Here is a 17,534-nt window from a genome sequence, read left to right as displayed (position 1 = left end):
TATTGGCCCGACAACCATTTATTGAGTACCTGCTCCTTGCTAGGCACTGTATTAGGTAACAGATTTTACACTGAACAAAACCAAGACTATCCCTGCACACACAGAGCTCACGCTGTGGTATCAGAGTTACTCCGTCTTGCCCATAATGCTCGATGGCCACCTTAAAATTAACTGGTTGCCTACGGTTGGCAAACTTTAAACAAAGCTTTCCTCGATGACCACAGAATCAGGGTCAGTTAAGGGCACTGAGTACTGAAAGGGAGTTGAAGATGCTAGGACTACCTTCACAAAAGGGGGCAAGGGAGGAGGTGGGGGATTCCTAGGTCCTTTGAACTGATGGGAGCAAGTCTCCAGGCAAGGACTGCTAAAGTTCTTTGTTTACATGTCAAACAGACTGAATCTATAAACCTGGCTCAAATTCTTATGAAAAACTCAACTACCAAGAAAGAAAGAATAAGCTGACCAGATGGTCCAAATATGTTACCCAACAGCTACCATCAAAATCTCTACCTTTGGGGCTCCTGGGTGGCACAGCGGTTAAGCATCTGCCTTTGGCTCAGGGCGTGATCCCGGCGTTATGGGATCGAGCCCCACATCAGACTCCTCCGCTGGCAGCCTGCTTCTTCCTCTCCCACTCCCCCTGCTTGTGTTCCCTCTCTCGCTGGCTGTCTCTATCTCTGTCAAATAAATAAATAAAATCTTTAAAAAAAAAAATCTCTACCTTAGTAATGAATAAAACATCCAATACTAAACAAAGAGATAACCAAGACTTTGTGATTGGCACTATTACCATCCAAGGGTCAGCTCTGACCTCCACAGGAGAGAAAAAAGCATTCAGAGACTGCAATAAAGAGAGAGGCATTTTAGGAGATGCTGTCTGCCTTCACAAATCTACAGGGAGTGGCAAACAAGAAGCAAAAAAACAAATGAAGACCTTCCATGCTGGAGAGATCTGACTTCACCTTCTTGTTTATTAAAGTAACTGCAGGCTGTGATACCTGTCCTTCTGACCTCTATTATCAAACCCATGACTAGAGGCTCTAAGAACCATAGAAAGTTTCACCAATTTGGGGGGACAGGGAATGCTTAAGGGAATGTGTTTGCAAAGTGACTCTCAGGGTCTTCCCCAGAGACCCAGAGACTCCAGGTTAAAAGGGAGGGTCAGGTTTCCTTGGTTGTGATCCCCAGTGGTGGCTGACTTGTAAGGCAGAGCCCTAGCAAAGTGGGAGAGGCAAGAAGATGAAACGGGGTAGAGAAGAAAGTTGATCTTCTAAAAGCACAGGATTACATGTAATAATAATAAGGTATTAAGCCTGAGAATCTTTATTCCTGCTCCATAAGAGAATTTTCTACTCAAGTACTTTTTATTTCCTGACATTTACAGAGGAGTCAACACATTTGGACATATGCTGCTGACCTCTTCAAGTTCTATTTGAGGAAGCTGACAGGCTATCCAATTTTAAAATGCTGAATTTGGGTATTAAATCTATAAAGTAAACAGAGATCTAATTACTTTATTAGTTAAGAGATTAAAACAATATTTCTGCATACCACTTTTTCCTTCCCTTGAAATTGTCATGGTTACTTATATTTATTGATAGTTACGTTTAATTTATTGAATTTTCTTAACAATTAAGTGACACTGAGTTTCTGTATTAATAGACTAATATTTTTTAAAAGAACAACTCTTCACCTCAAAAAATCCACTCTCAGGGAAGAAGCCCAATGGAAATAAAAAGAGCCGAGCCTTTAGAAACATACCAACTTTTGTTCCGATATTGACCCTGTCGCCCACACAAGGTTCTGTGTGCATCTGTAGTGTGGAAGTAAATCCCTGCTCCTCCCGTGCACTGCTGTGTAGATGGGCTTACATACAGGTGGGTGCTTGTTAACTCTCCTCCCTTCCTGAGCCCCTGGCGCACTTGTGCTTGTCTCTAGAACAGGCTTGAGAGCCAAAATTAAAAGAAAGTGACAAAAAAGGATGGAAAAAAGCAGCTACACAGTTTACAGGGGTAAAGCTCATTCGCTGATTCGCACACATAAAACCAACAGCTCTGGAGTTCAAGTAGATTTTGGAAAGAGTAACAGCTCACCTGTGGCTGCCGGTCTGCCAGCCGACTGTGATACCTTTGGACTGCCTCTCGAAGTTGTTTCTCTTTCTCAGTTTTTGATGGTGACATGGAGCTCATGGTGCCCAGAGGGATAGAAGGCAGGCGTTCTGCCTGATGACAACTTTACAATCAACAGAAGACGTCAGGAGAGGAAATATAAAACTACTGTCTATAAAAAATGATTTACTTCTATAAACAAATACTCTTTATGCCTTATATCCAAAAGTTGAATACAAAGGAAGAGAGTGTATTGATGACTTGACGTAATACAGGACGTTAAATCTCCAGTTCGCGTGGAGAAGAGCTTAAGGGAAGACGTAGAGGATGGTATATTTACAAGAATGGGAGAATACATTCATTCTTTTACGACTGCTTCATTTATCCTGCGCTATCATGAAATGAAACCTTTTGCAAAAATGCTTTTAGATAATTGAAGCTTCTCTCACTGCCAAACATTTTTTCCCCAAAAAAATTTCAGGTAGGAATCTATACGTCTCTCTAAACGACACCAAATAATTCTGCTTCTGAAACACGTGGATCCATTTCGAAGGCTGACTGTGAAGAGCAGGGACCCCTGGGAGAGGATGCAGTGCTCAGTGACAGCCTTGCGGGTCACCGCGCCCGGGGCAGCCCTTCATCACGGATTAGCCCCACGATCCTGCTGCAGCAGGCACACATCCTTCTCTCCCTGCTGTTGTGCGGACCTGCTGCTGGCAGCCACTGCGCTTCCCAGCCCTACTGCTGTGCTGTTTCAACACACATGCCATATAATCCAGTAGAACTGGGTGTAGATGACCAATAAGCAGACCGTGCATAGAGCCTCCCTCGTTATAGTTACATAAAACACTAATGATTTTTGAAACATATGGCTCAAGAGCTTGGGGGTCCTTTTTTTCCCTCCCCTTCTTTTGGTTCCAAGGCTATGTTCTGGGGAGCTGAGTTGGCCAAACTATAAAAAAACTGAGATATTATATTGTTTCCCCTGGTATCAAGGTTTGTCAAGGACTAGAAGTTCAGCCCCCCCCCCCCCCAGGCGTGGCTCTATTGAGGGTATGGCTGGGAATGTTCAGGAGTGGAGCAAAATGCCAAGGTTGATTCTAAGAGCCTGCTTTACACAAGGGTTTTTCTATTTTGACAGGCACTAAAGGGAGGGGGAGGGACAAAGTTTGTATAAAATAAACGTGTTGTTAAGCTAGGATGGGGACGAGGAGGTTGAGACTAGAAAGAGGGCCTTCTCCTTTCTGAGCCAGTACAGGAAAGGGAAGCAGATCAAACCGATGATTTCTGTCTGTCAGAGCTGCAGGCCATATTTCCCTTCCCCCCAGAAAGAGAGAAGAGTGAAGACCTACAACCATATTCAAGTACGACTATGAAAAAACACTTCATTCCACCCACATATGGTATTTGTTGTTACTGTTACGTTCAGAAAAGGGGGGTAGAGAAACCAATCAGGGGGCATCTACTATAAATACAGCCACCGACAGCATTGATTTGAAGACATCTGTGGGATGGTACCTACATAGGTTTCTATTTCATTTGAGAAAATGAACATAAACTTAAAAACATGAAGTTTTTATTCAGAAAAGAGAAACCTCAAGTGTTTTAATAAAACACAGAATCCATTCAATGATCTTTAAAGATTTTAACTTGCAATACGACCCGTGGATATTTTAAACATCATCCCTTTCACAATTTAGACTGTTTTGGTTCGATCAAATGATAGGCGTCATTTCTACCCTGCTGGTGATCCCTATTTCCAAATGCAGATAAACGCATAGCGTGAATGTAATGGAAGTATATGCATACCTATTTCCCAGGTACTGTGATAAAAATTGTCTAGCCTCCCTCTGTGCTTAAAGCGGAAAGGAAAAAGATGCTCTGGTGGCCCAAAGACGAATGGCTTCATCATTTTACCCCACCTGGGTGACCAGCTCGGAGTAATACTACCATTTGTAAGATGGTACATTTTGTCACCACAGAGCATATGACTGGCATTAGGCTTCCTGAAATGTTAAAAGGAGGCCTTTGGAATCTAAAAAACAAAATAAATGAATAAACAAATACAAAGCAGAATCAGACTTATAACTACAGAGAAGAAACTAGTGGTTGCCAGGGGGAAAGGGTTGGGGGATGGGCAGAATGAGGGCAGGGGGACGGGTGATAACAGACTTCTGGCTGCGGAATGAATAGGTCACGGGATAAAAGGCACAGCATCGGGAATATAGTCGATGAAGCTGTAATAGCATTTGCATGGTGACAGATGGGGGCTTCCCTTGCGGTGAGCAAGCACAACATATGCAGATGTTCAATCACTGTGCAGTACACCTGAAACTAATGTAACACCGTGTCAACTATAGTCCAATAAAAAAATTTAAAACACACACACACACACAAGATGCCTTCAGAGACTGGGTGTGATAAGGCAGAAAGAGTACAGGTTTGCATCCAAAGGCTTGCCTTCAAGTCTCAGCTCTAGGGAGGCATCCTGGACCAGTCACCGGGCCTCCCCTGGCCTCACTGTTTCCTCCTCTGAGAAACGATGCACGTTCATATGGTTGTTGTAAAGAGGAAACGAGATAACGTATGTAATTGTTACGTAAGAGAAAGCTGTTATTATGTTTCCTGCCTAAGTTCTGGTTACACTGACATTGTTCATTTAAATGCTGTTCATTGCCATTAACCCCGCTGACGACTGGCAATTAACTGCTGACAATAACACTATACTTTCTGTAAATAGAGACAATGCCACATTTTACCCCATTACTCAGGCCTTCCATTCACCAAATGTTACCTAATAACTATACTATACTTCTCATCACTTTCATACACTGATTTTATGGGATTCTATCCAAATCCAATGGCATAGGTTTTGCTATTTCATGGTGTGTTCTCAAAGTACACAGGGTCCATCCTACCACACTGAATTAGAGTTGTTAATGACTTCCAGTAAAGGAAGTGTCAACTCTCAAGTAATTGCCCTCATAACTAGATTAGGAGATTTTCTTTACAAGTCCCCTAAATCTCTTGCTGTCACATCAAGCATATTTTTTGTCCTAATCTTTTCAGTGGAAATGAAATACACATGGTCAAAATCATGTCATTATATTTCAAGAATCAAGGACTTAAATTATAAGACAACTCTGCGTTTTAAGCTTTGAAGGACCATCCGTTTTCTGTCAATGTGGCTAAATTTCTCTTGCCTGTTGTCACAAGGGACACTGTTTGAATGTGTAAAAGAGAACTGATGCAGCTTTGAAACTAATTTTGCAATGCTCCGTGATGGCATCACCACTTTTCAAGGAGGAGAGGGTGAGAGTGTGCCAATACACAGACAATGGTAAGCCGGAGGTAAGGAAAACCGTGGAAGATAGATACCAGTTCTGTGGGTCCGAGAAGGCCCAAGACTGGGCTAAGAAGCCACAAATATATGTTAGATCTGTGGGGAGGGACCTAAATTCTCATGGCTTAGAACTAAGAAGCTCCCATTAACCAGGAAGTCAGTAAACTGACTTTCTAAGGGGCTCAGCAGGACCCAGAGAAGATGCAAAAGGTACTGTGATTACACCCCATTCTAAGTGATAGAAAGCCAAGTTAAAGAGAGATTCTGTCACCTATCCAAGATCTCACAGCTAATGGAGCCAGAGGAGTCAAACACAGGCAGTCTGGCCCCAGAGTCAGAACTTAAAACACTATCTTAATACTGAATGAAAAGTTCTTAGCTCATAGGAAGGGATCAATATTAGTAACTCTTCTTAATATTGAAACCAGGCCAACCCCTGACTCCTCTGTAGGAGATACTTCAGTTTCAAGCCAGGGCCAGAGCCCAGTTAGGAGTCAGACACCTTGGCCAGTAACCTCATGAACAGGTTTCCTAGCCCCCACTGGGCTTCAATGTTCACTTCTCTAAAATGAAGGCGCGAGGCTAGCTCAGTATTTTATAATCATGCTCCCTAGAGCTCTAGGCTTTCTACAGAGAGTCCAGAACAGAAATGAGAAGTGGAGTCTTGGGCCCTCAGATTCCCAGCTTCCAATTTAATCAGGGAAGTTCTACATTTATCTCATATATTTGGGGTCTGAACAAAGTTTATTTGGGGAAAACAGGTTCTGCTACAAACCAAGAAACGAGACTAAAAAGCCCTGGGCCTTGAGGAATCTAAGAGCTCTTACCACCTCTGGTTTTTTCCTTAGTCTCTAAATATGGGTAACTTGGGGACTCCAGGGGGAAGGGGTAGCAGTTTCTAAATGCTGGGGTGTGTGTGTGTGTTTTAATTTTCCCTTTTTTTTTTTTTTTAAGATTTTATTTATTTATGTGACAGAGAGACAGCCAGCGAGAGTCGGAACACAAGCAGGGGGAGTGGGAGAGGAAGAAGCAGGCTCCCAGCGGAGGAGCCCGATGTGGGACTCGATCCTGGAACGCCGGGATCATGCCCTGAGTTGAAGGCAGACGCTTAACAACTGCGCTACCCAGGCGCCCCCCCTTCTTTTTTTTTTTTTTTTTTTTAGGGCTGGATAAAAATAACCAAACAGGAGTTATTCTGTATTAGCAATATTGATCCACTTCTTCAGGCCAAAGAATTTAGAACAAACTCCACGGAGAAGCAAATGTTTGATTTAGGGGTGCCTTCTTTAAAGGGGGATACTCATTCTTTCCCTCCCCAAGGAAAATAATGTAAGTCTAAAGGGCCTGTGATAACAGTGACATTCATCAATACTTAATCGGTCTTTTTCCTGTTTTAGTCTGAACTACTTCCTCCAAGAGCTCAAAGCAATGAAATCAATATGTTACTTAAATAGAAAATGCATAGGGTCTAACAGGTTAGTGTCCCTGGAGACAGCCTCTGGGTAAGACTCCTTTACAATAAGGCCGTATGTGGTGTGAAAACGAACTAGAAGGCAGAACTCCAACACTGGGTCATGGTCTCCTGCCAGCGGAAGCACAGAGCTGCACATCCCAAAGTTTGCAAATAGTTACATGCAGGTCTCCTTTATCTTGATGGAAAAGCACACTAACGAAGTATCTTTCCACAGGTGGCAAGGAGCTAGAAAGTTCACAGGGATGACCGCTACCAAGCTGAAATGTATCTATCACTGACATTTTCTGGTTTCACACATATGCATTTTTGGGAATTAAAAATGGATAATGAATTTTAGAAAACTATCAAAAACTACCTGTTTTCCAAGAGGTTAGGATTATTAGCACAAATCCAGAGGTCAAAAAATTCTTTTTCCTGATTAGTAATAGAAGAAGGCAAGACTCTCCATTTAAGGCAAAGATCTGATAATGAAAACAAAATCACACACAAGAAAGAGCACAGTCAGAAGTGAACATAGCAAATAATACGTCAGACTGCACATACCAAAAGTATGACATAGCTTTCTATCCAGAGACAAGTGAATCCATGACCACGTACCTTTATCTGATGGTACAACTAGTCCAGGATTCTATGAGCTACCCTAAAACACCACCAGTACAGTGTTGTTATTATTGCTGTTGTTGTTATTGCTTAAGTTCTCTCCGGTGAGTTCCTGCTCCTTTCAGCCAGAAGAATGTTGACTAGGTCCCTCCCCACCTCTTCTTGAACCACAGAAGACTTCTAGTGACTCGTCTCTTTCATTTTCTCCGACCTACGATCCCTCTGCTGCCACACCACCTTCCATCTCCAAACACACAACTACCATAACAAGGACAATCAAGCTCTCTGAATCACTTACACTCCTTGCTCTGCACCGGTCTCCTGCTCTTACCCCACTCTCCAGCCTGTGATTTCTGACTTCTTTCGTCTATTTCCTCCTTTCACTCCTTCCCTGCCTATAGAACCAAGGCACTCCAGTCTCTCCAGGCTATTCTCAACTCTAATCCTGAATTCTATCCACATACACAGCTAACGGCTCCTAGGTAAACATTCTCTCTGTTCATCAAAGATCGCGGCAGTATGCACACTGGTTAAGAACACACAGTGTTCAAGTCACAGTGGCTAAGAACTGGAATCGCTCTACCAGTTACTACATCTATGATCTTGGACAAAGTACTTCCCTACGCTTCAGTATCATCATCTGTAAAAAGAGATTAATATTAGCACTTACTTAAAAGGATCATTGAAGATTAAATGACATAATAATGATAAAAGCTAACATTGCTAGGCATTATTTATGATGGTAAATTTTATGTGTCAGTTCGACAGGTCCATGGGGTAACCCGGATATCTGGTCAAACATTATTCTGAGTATGTCTGTGAGGGTGTTTTGGATGAGAACATTTGCACTGATAGACTGAGTAGAGACTACCCTCCCTAACATCGGTGGGCCTCATCCAATCAGTTGAAGAACTGAATAGACACAAAAAGGCTTACTGTCCTGTAAGAAAAAAGGAAATTTTCCTTCTTGTCTTGTGCTGAGATATCAGTTTTCTTTTGCCTTCAGACTCAAACTGAAAGATCAGCGCTTCCTGGGTGTCAAGCCTGTCAACATTCAGACTGGAACTACATCACTGGGTCTCCCAGTTCAGGCCATCAGACTCAAATTGGAATTAAGCCAGTGGCTCTCCTGGGTCTCCAGCTTGCTGACTGCAGGTCTCGAGACTCGTTAGCCTTCTTAATCATGTGAACCAATTCCCAGAATTAATATCTATCCATCCATCCCCCCATCCGTCCTATTGCTTCTGTTTCTCTGGAGAACCCTAATACACTACCCTGAGCACTTAGCAAACTTTATATGTGTTAATTCATTTTTTCACAAAGCTGTAAGATGTAGCTACAAATACTAACCCCATTTTATAAGTCTGAAAACTGAGGCTTAAAGAAGTTAAGGAATTTGCCCAATTTTTTACAGCTCTCAGATACCGGAGACTGGATTCTGGCAGTACCCTGCACACATCAAAATCACACATTAACTTTTAGCCATTATTGCTACCGTCCAATAGGATGCTGCATATTACTGCATCATCCATTTCCTCAATTATTCCTTCTAAATGTCTGGCGTGTATTTTCCTCTGAAATCACACAGCCATGATTTTCTTCGGACATTTACAATTTCTCCCCTGGATCCTGGATGATGCCAGTAGTCTTCCTACAGCGCTGACCTCAACCTTTGTGCTAGCCCTCCTCCCAATCACCCTGCACTGAGCTGCCAGAGCTACCTTACCACAAGTGACATAGGATGCTCAGGTCCTCTGTGGACCACCCCAGGGACAAGGTGGGACAGGTGTTCCCTGGGCACAGTGTAAATAACTACTATTGTGCGCTTTTTTGTTTGCCTGGCTGCCTTCCCCTCTGGATGGCAGATTCCTTGCAGATAGAGGAGTGTGTCTTTATTTTCTAAACCTTTATACAGTGGCTAGAAGATGTATCAGAGGCACACAATCGTAAGTGCTCAGTGCTTCAATGATGTTCTCCTACTGAAAAACTCCCAGAGCCTCATCATTACTTATCAAAGTAAAAACTCCTTACTCTGGCATTCCAAGCCCTCTAATGGGTTTACTCAACCTAAACACTCTTGTCTTTTATTATTCACTGATCATTCATCCAGTAGTCAAATACTAAGTACTATATATTTAACACAGTGCTAAGTATTAAAATGAAAAATAACTGTTTCTATTATTCTATCACAAAAAAATTAGCTGAAGTGTACACTTGATATTAACACACCTTCCCCACTACTTCTCCGCCGCTCAAAATTCTACCTTCGAGAGACGTAGAGGAAGATGGTGATGGAGCTGTAGGAGCACAGACTCACGTTGTCCCTCGAACACTGCTAGATAACTATCACATCATCCGAAATACCCCAGACACAGACCTGAACACTGGCAGAACAAACTCCACAGCTAAAAGGAGAGAAGCGGCCATATTGAAGAAGGTAAAAAAAAAAAAAAAATCTATTCTAAAGACCATAGCAAAGGCTACCTCTGTCATGAAGCCTGGCCTCAACTTCCATCACCTCCCTTTTAAACCTCAAATAACTTGACAACTCTTTGACCTCATTTACCTTATTTTCATCTCTATTACAATTAGTTTCATGTATTTCTAAACCTTTCCTCGACCCTAATCTCCTTGAAAGCAAGCACGCTGTCCTACCCACCTCTGTCTCCCTCACAACCCATTTTCTAGCACAATGACTTGCTACTGGGAACTAAGTGCTGATTGGAATGGAATTCAACACTCACCACACTGAATGATGAATGGGATGGCCATGGCTTGTCGTCTTTGATACTGAACAGAATCTAAAGATTTCTCCATGTCCTTGTCACTCTGGTATCCAAATTCATTCCAAAACAATGTTAGATTTCTATTACCTTAAAAAAAAGAAAAAAGGCAGGCAAAAAATAATGAAGGAAAATTAAATCAACAAGATCAGGATGATAAGCAGTTTGAATATAAGCACATGTATATACAATATGGTCTCAACTGTGTAAAAACGAACACCTACACAAAAATATGAAATAAAAATATTAATAGTTTTCTGTGAGTATGGGTCAAATTTGTCTTCTGCTTTATACCTGCATTTTCCAAACTATATATAATAAATATATTAGGATTGCAATATTTTAAAACAAATACAACAGCAGTTATAAAAATATATACATATTGCAATAAACTACATTAACATTTAAATTTTTTTCTTAACTACTCCCAGAAGCGACTGTACTGATTAAACTTAAAGGCCACCCTTCAACCTATTGATACAGATACTTATCATCTTGTCCCACTGCCAGTTTCTTCACCGTTATTTTACCTCTGGTCCCCTTCTTTCCAGTCTTTTACGCCCCACCCTCACCCCGGATTCTATACTCCCTCCTTGCTTAGACGCAGCACTAGTCACGGAGGACCACTAGCAGCCCTTCTTAAGAGGCTGTGCTCTGATCCTTTGACCCAGCAATTGCACTGCTAGGACCTTCGCTGCAAACATACAAAACAAAGACTATATCTATCACAATACTGTTTGAATAGCAAAAGAAAAAAAAGGAAACAACATAAAAACCTAAAATAGGAAACTGAAAAACACTCTTTCCAAACAAAGGACAGTAGGCAACCTTTAAAACAGGCAGTGAGAGCTAAATGCATAGTTGAGTCAAGGCCTCTTAGATGGCATGTTAATATTTTCTTTTAAAAAAATATATGAAACAAAAAGAAACAAAACGATATGAAACAGAATACCTAGCATAGTCAATTTTTGTAATTTATAAAAAGCTTATACATATACAATTTTGATGGATATGCCTTCCTATTCCTGAAAGGAAATAACAGAAAGTTTTAATAGTAGGTGCCATTGGAGAGGGAAAGAAATTGAGAAGAAGGTGGGAAGAAGACACTTTCACTTTTCATTTTTTACCTTCTGAACACTGAATATTTCTACATGTGCACGTATTACTTTAAAAAAAAATTTTTTTTTAAAGAATCCAAGTTTACCACTCTGTCCAATATGGTAACCACCAGCCACATGTGGCAACCGAGCACTTGAAAGGTGGCAGATATAAAACATTTCAACCAATATACAAATAGTGATAATCTAACACACACACCTTGGAAATAAAATATATGCAGTAGGGCCAGCCTTACATCAACCTTAACATATGACTGTATAATCCATGCAAGCTACAAATAAACATCCTCACACCGTACTATTCCTGTTAAAATTTAGGTTCAGAATGCTATGTGCCATTAAGACCAGCAAAGAAGGAACTCCATCTTCAAAAGGAAATATGAAATTGGGCCAGGCTGAAAACGACCCTCACAAATTCCCAGCTCTCCTACCTTGTCTCTACAAAACTCCTAGCAGCATCCAATTTCCCTCTGGACTCTGCTTCTTGGGCTTCTCTCAACTCAAACTCTTGGCGTTCAGCTAATTGCTTAGCATTGAGTCTTGGCCCAGCCCAGACTCTACTTCTTCACTGCACACCAGATCCTGAAATATTTTTTGGTGTCTGGACAGGGCTTGAGACCTCATTCTCTGATTTCCGCATGAACTACTCAGTTTTTACTATGTCGGAGTGAGAGGTGCTGCAGATTAGAGTCAGATGGCTTGGACTGCTGTCTCTGCCACACATTAGTTGTATAACGGTGGGAAGCTACTGATTTTTCTTATCATAAAGTGTTTACAATAACTTGCCTTACAGGGTTATCATGAAGAATAAATGCGAAGGTGTACTAAAAACTATAGCACTCTGCAGAAATTTAAGTTGCTGCTGTATTATATTTATCCTCTCTCTAAATACTGCTTCCCCAAGGATACTGTACCTTTTCAAAGGAGGAACTGTGCTTTATAACTTCGCATGCCCTCAACACGGAGCTCAGCATCCTGCACGTAACAAGGCCTCAAAAAACGCTGCTAATCTTGACAAAATACCTCTTATTAATGTGCTGTATGGGTTAAAATGAAGGTGAAGTCATGTCTCTCCATGAAATATTAACTAAACACAGTTAACACAACCCACATAACTTCTAAAACAAGTATCAACTGTGAACCCCAACATAAACACCTTAAGGGTGGTAAAACTACTAGGATGTTAGAAACAGGCACATACCTCTCAAGGGTGGGGATGATCCCTGCTCTGTGATCACATCATTCTTTAATGCTTACACATTACATTTTAGTTTACTTTATGCCTATTTTTCCCTCTAGATAGCGAAATCCTTGAAGACAGTGGCTATGTTAGGATTATGTTTTCAGAGGCTGACACACAGAGCTTAATGTTTACTTGCAAGATTCAATAATACTAAAGAATGACTGGCTATCAAAGCAGAAGAGAGGATATTCAGTAGCCCAAACATCATGAGCAGGCCTGACAGAAGATATTATACTATTCAAAGCAAATATCAGGACAAAGAAAACAACCAGAATTATTCACTCTGGGGGTCAGAAACAGCTTCTTCTAACTGTCAACGGAAATTCAACTTTGTTTCTCCAGACAGAAACTACTCCAACTTGCGCAACTTACAACATGCTATTAAAACAAATTGCCAAGGACTGGACCCTGAAGACTAGGCAGATGGTTCAGCAAGTGGATAAATAAGTCAGAAGGATAGCAGCAGGAGGAAACATATCATGCCGGTTTCTATTTTCTTTTATGTGTTACTCAGTCTGTAGACATTTATACAGATACCCTGAAAAAAATTCCTCCCATACGAGGGAACCTCCACCAAGCCATCAGTGGATTTTTCAGCAGAAACCTTGTAAATCAAGAGAGCGTGGGATGATATAATCAAAGTGCTAAAAAAACAAAAACAAAAACGACAACAAGAACACCACCAGCTGCCAACCCAGAATAATTTACCCAGCAAAGATGTCCTTCAGAAATTAAGGAGACACAAAGAATTTCCCAAACAAAAGCTAAGCTTTTTCATTACCACTAGACCTACCTTACAAGAAATGCTACAGGGAATTCTTTAAGCTGAAATGAAAGGATACTAATTAGTAACTTGAAAACATGAAAATGTAAGATTCACTGGTAAAAGTAAGTACATAGATTCAGAATGCTCTAGTACTAAAGAGTGGTGTATAAATCATTTAATTGTAGTATAAACGTTAAGACAAAAGTATTAAAAATAAGTATAGCTATAATAATTTCTTAGCATATATACAATATTAAAACATCTGAATTGTGAAAAAAAACAAAGAATGTTTGTGGGGAAAGGGAGTAACAAGGTAGAGCTTTTGTATGAGACTGAAGTTAACCTGTCATAAGCTTAAGCTACTGTTATAACTAAAGCATGTTTTATGCAAGCCTCACAGTAACTACAAAGCAAAACCTAGGATAAACAAAAGTAAAGCAAAACAAACAATAAAGCAAAACAAAAGATAAAGAGACAGGATTCACAGCATTACGCTACAGAAAATCATCACATTGCAAAGGAAGACAGCAAGAAAGGAAGAAACAAAGGAACAAAAAACAGCAATTAAAACAATAAGATGCCAATGATAAGTTCCTATCTATCAGCAATTATGTTAAATGCAAATGGATTATATTCTCTAATCAAAAACATAAAGTGGCTGAGTAGATTAAAAAACAACACCCAACTATGTGCTGACTGTAAGACACTTACTTCAGTTTTCAGGATATATATAAGCTCAAAGTGAAGGGATGAAAAAAGATAGCCTATGCAAACAGAAACCAAAAGAGAATGAGGATAGCTATACTGATACCAGACAAACACACTTTAACCCAAAAAGTTCAACAAGAAACAAAGGAGGTCATTATATAATGGTAAAAGAGTAAATTCATCAAGAGGAAATTACAATTTTATATACATATATTTTACATATATATGTGTGTGTGTATATATGTATATATACACACACAAACACACACCCCAACACCAGAGCACCTATATATATTAAGCAAATATTAACAAATCTGAAGGCAGAAATAAATGACAATGCAATAACAGTAGAAGACTTCATTACCCCAATTCCAACAATGGATACATTAATCACAGAGAAAAATTATAAAGAAATAAGGTACATGAACCATACTTTAGAGCAAATGGATCTAACAGACACACGGTATTTCACCCAATAGCAGTAGCATACACATTCTTCCCAGACACACATGGAACATTCTCCAGGATAGATCATGTTAGATCACAAACAAGTCTTAACAAATTGACAAATACTAAAATCATTATCAAATATCTTTTCTGACTATAATGGTATAAACTAGAAATTACTAATAGCAGAAAAGGTGAAAATTCAAAAACAGGTAAAAGTTAAACAATAAACTCTTAAATAACCAATGGGTCAAAGAGGAATTCAAAAGAGAAATTTAAAAATATACTGAGATAAATGAAAATAGAAACAGCATACCAAACCTTAACAAAGCAATAAAAGCAGTTTTAAGAGGAAAGTTCATAGCAATAAATACATTAAAAAACAAGAAAGATCTCAAATAAACAATCTTTTCACCTCAAGGAGCTAGAAAAAGAACAAATGAAGCCCAAACTTAGAAGGAAGGAAATAGCCAATATCAGTAGAAATAAATGAAAGAGAGAACAGAAAAACAATAGAAAAGATCAATGATACTAAAAACTACTTTTTGAAAATATAAACAAAATTGACAAACCCTTAATTAAAGTAAGAAAAAGAGTGAAGACTCAAAATCAGAAACCAAAGAGGACACATTACAACTGTTACCCCAGAAATACAAAAGATAAGAGACTGCTATGAACAATTATATGCCAACAAATCACATAATCTATAAGAAAGGGGTAATTTCCTAAAAACATACAAATGTCTAAGACTGAATTATGAAGAAATAGAAAATCTGAAAAATCTGTAACTGGTAAGAAGATTTAATCAATAAACAAAAATTTCCCAACAAAAAAAAGCTCAGGACCAGATGGCTTCACTGGTGAATTCTATCAGACATTTAAATAACAATTAATAGCTAAGAGGGGCACACTGCCAAACTCATTTTACAAAGCCAATATTATTTTGACTCCAAAACCAGATGAGGACACCACAAGAAAAGTACAGGCGAATATCACCAATGAATACAGATGGAAAACTCCTCAAAATAATACAAGAAATAATAGTCAACAGCACAAAAAAAAAAAAAAGGATCATATGCTATGATCAAGTGGAATCTATCCCTGGATGAAATTGATTTATACACAAATCAATAAATGCAATACACCACATTAACGGAAGGAAAGATAAAAAACATATCATCATCCCAATACATGTAGAAAGGACATGTGAGGACAACTACATGCAAAAGAATAAAATTTACACCATATATAAAAAATAACTCAAAATTAATTACAGACTTAAATATTAAGACCAAAACCCATAAAACTCCTGGAAGAAAACATAGTCAGTTGCTCTTGAACATCAGTCTGAGCAGTATTTTTTTGGATCTCCTCCAGCAAAGGGCAACAAAAGCAAAAACTTAACAAAAGGGAGCACATCAAACTAAACAGCTCTGCATAGCAAAGAAAACATCAACAAAACAAAAAGGCAAAATCCTGAATGGCAGAAGATATCTGCAAATGACATATAGCCAGTAAGGGTTAATATCAAAATATTCCACAAAAGACCCCAAATAGCCAAAGCAATCTTGAAAAAGAAAACAAAGCTGAAGGGATCACAATTCCGGACTTCCAGCTACATTACAAAGTTGCAGTCATCAAGACAGTATGGTACTGAAACAAAAGAAGACATAGAGATCAACAGAACAGAACAGAAAACCCAGTAGTGGACTCATAACTATATGATCAATTAATCTTTAACAAAGCAGGAAAGAATATCCAATGGAAAAAAGACAGTCTCTTCAACAAATGGTGTTGGGAAAACTGGACAACAACATGCAGAAGAACGAAATTGGACCACTTTCTTATACCATACGCAGAAACAAATTCAAAATGGATGAAAGACCTAAATGTGAGACAGGAAACCGTCAAAATCCTAGAGGAGAACACAGGCAGCAACCTCTTTGACATCAGCCGTAGCAACTTCTTACTAGATACATCACCAGAGGCAAGAGAAACAAAAACAAACATGAACTACTGGGACTTCATCAAGAGAAAAAGCTTCTGCACAGTGAAGGAAACAATCAATAAAACTAAAAGGCAGCCTGCAGAATGGGAGAAGATATTTGCAAATGACATATCAGATAAAGGGTTAGCATCAAGAATCTATAAAGAACTTATCAAATGCAACATCTGAAAAACAAATAATCCAGTTAAGAAATGGGCAGAAGACATGAATAGACATTTCTCCAAAGAAGACATCCAGATGGCCAAGAGACACATGAAAAGATGCTCAACATCACTCATCATCAGGGAAATACAAATCATAATCACAATGAGGTACCATCTCACACCTGTCAAAATGGCTAAAATTAACAACACAAGAAACAACAACAGATGTTGGCAAGGATGCAGAGAAAGGGGAACCCTCTTACACTGTTAGTGGGAATGCAAACTGGTGCATCCACTCTGGAAAACAGCATGGAAATTCCTCAAAAAGCTAAAAATAGAACTACCCTATGACCCAGCAATTGCACTACTAGGTATTTCCCCAAAGGATACAAAAATACGGATTCAAAGGGGAACCTGCATCCCTATGTTTATAGCACCATTATCAACAATAGCCAAACTATGGAAAGAGCCCAAATGTCCACTGACTGATGAATGAAGAAGATGTGGTATATATATATATATATATATATATATATATATACACCCATACATACACACACACACACACACACACACACACACACACACACACAATGGAATATTACTCAGCCATAAAAAAGAATGAAATCTTGCCATTTGCAACAATGTGGATGGAGCTAGAATGTACTATGCTAAGTGAAATATGTCAGAGGAAGACAAATACCATATGATTTCACTCATCTGAGGAATTTAAGAAACAAAACAGATGAACACAGGGGAGAGAAAAAAAAAAAGAGAGGGAAGCAAACCATAG

At 39.4% G+C, this 17,534-nt stretch overlaps 1 protein-coding gene across 1 annotated transcript in view; it reads right to left on the bottom strand.

The window, feature by feature from the left end:
• MORC1 (MORC family CW-type zinc finger 1) overlaps positions 1–17,534 on the bottom strand; it is a 156,147-nt gene that overhangs the window by 62,640 nt on the left and 75,973 nt on the right. Inside the window, exons 15-17 of the mRNA XM_048215067.2 lie at positions 10,270–10,398; positions 7,281–7,386; positions 2,094–2,232 (exon numbers count right to left, since the gene is read on the bottom strand). Coding sequence (XP_048071024.2) covers positions 2,094–2,232; positions 7,281–7,386; positions 10,270–10,398 — 374 coding nt within the window. The remainder of the gene's footprint in view (positions 1–2,093; positions 2,233–7,280; positions 7,387–10,269; positions 10,399–17,534) is intronic.

The sequence above is a fragment of the Ursus arctos genome, unplaced genomic scaffold, assembly GCF_023065955.2.
Source record: "Ursus arctos isolate Adak ecotype North America unplaced genomic scaffold, UrsArc2.0 scaffold_4, whole genome shotgun sequence".
Taxonomy (NCBI): Eukaryota; Metazoa; Chordata; class Mammalia; order Carnivora; family Ursidae; genus Ursus; species Ursus arctos.
The sequence above is the reverse complement of the archived record's forward strand: the minus strand, read 5'-3'. Positions and strand labels throughout refer to the sequence as shown.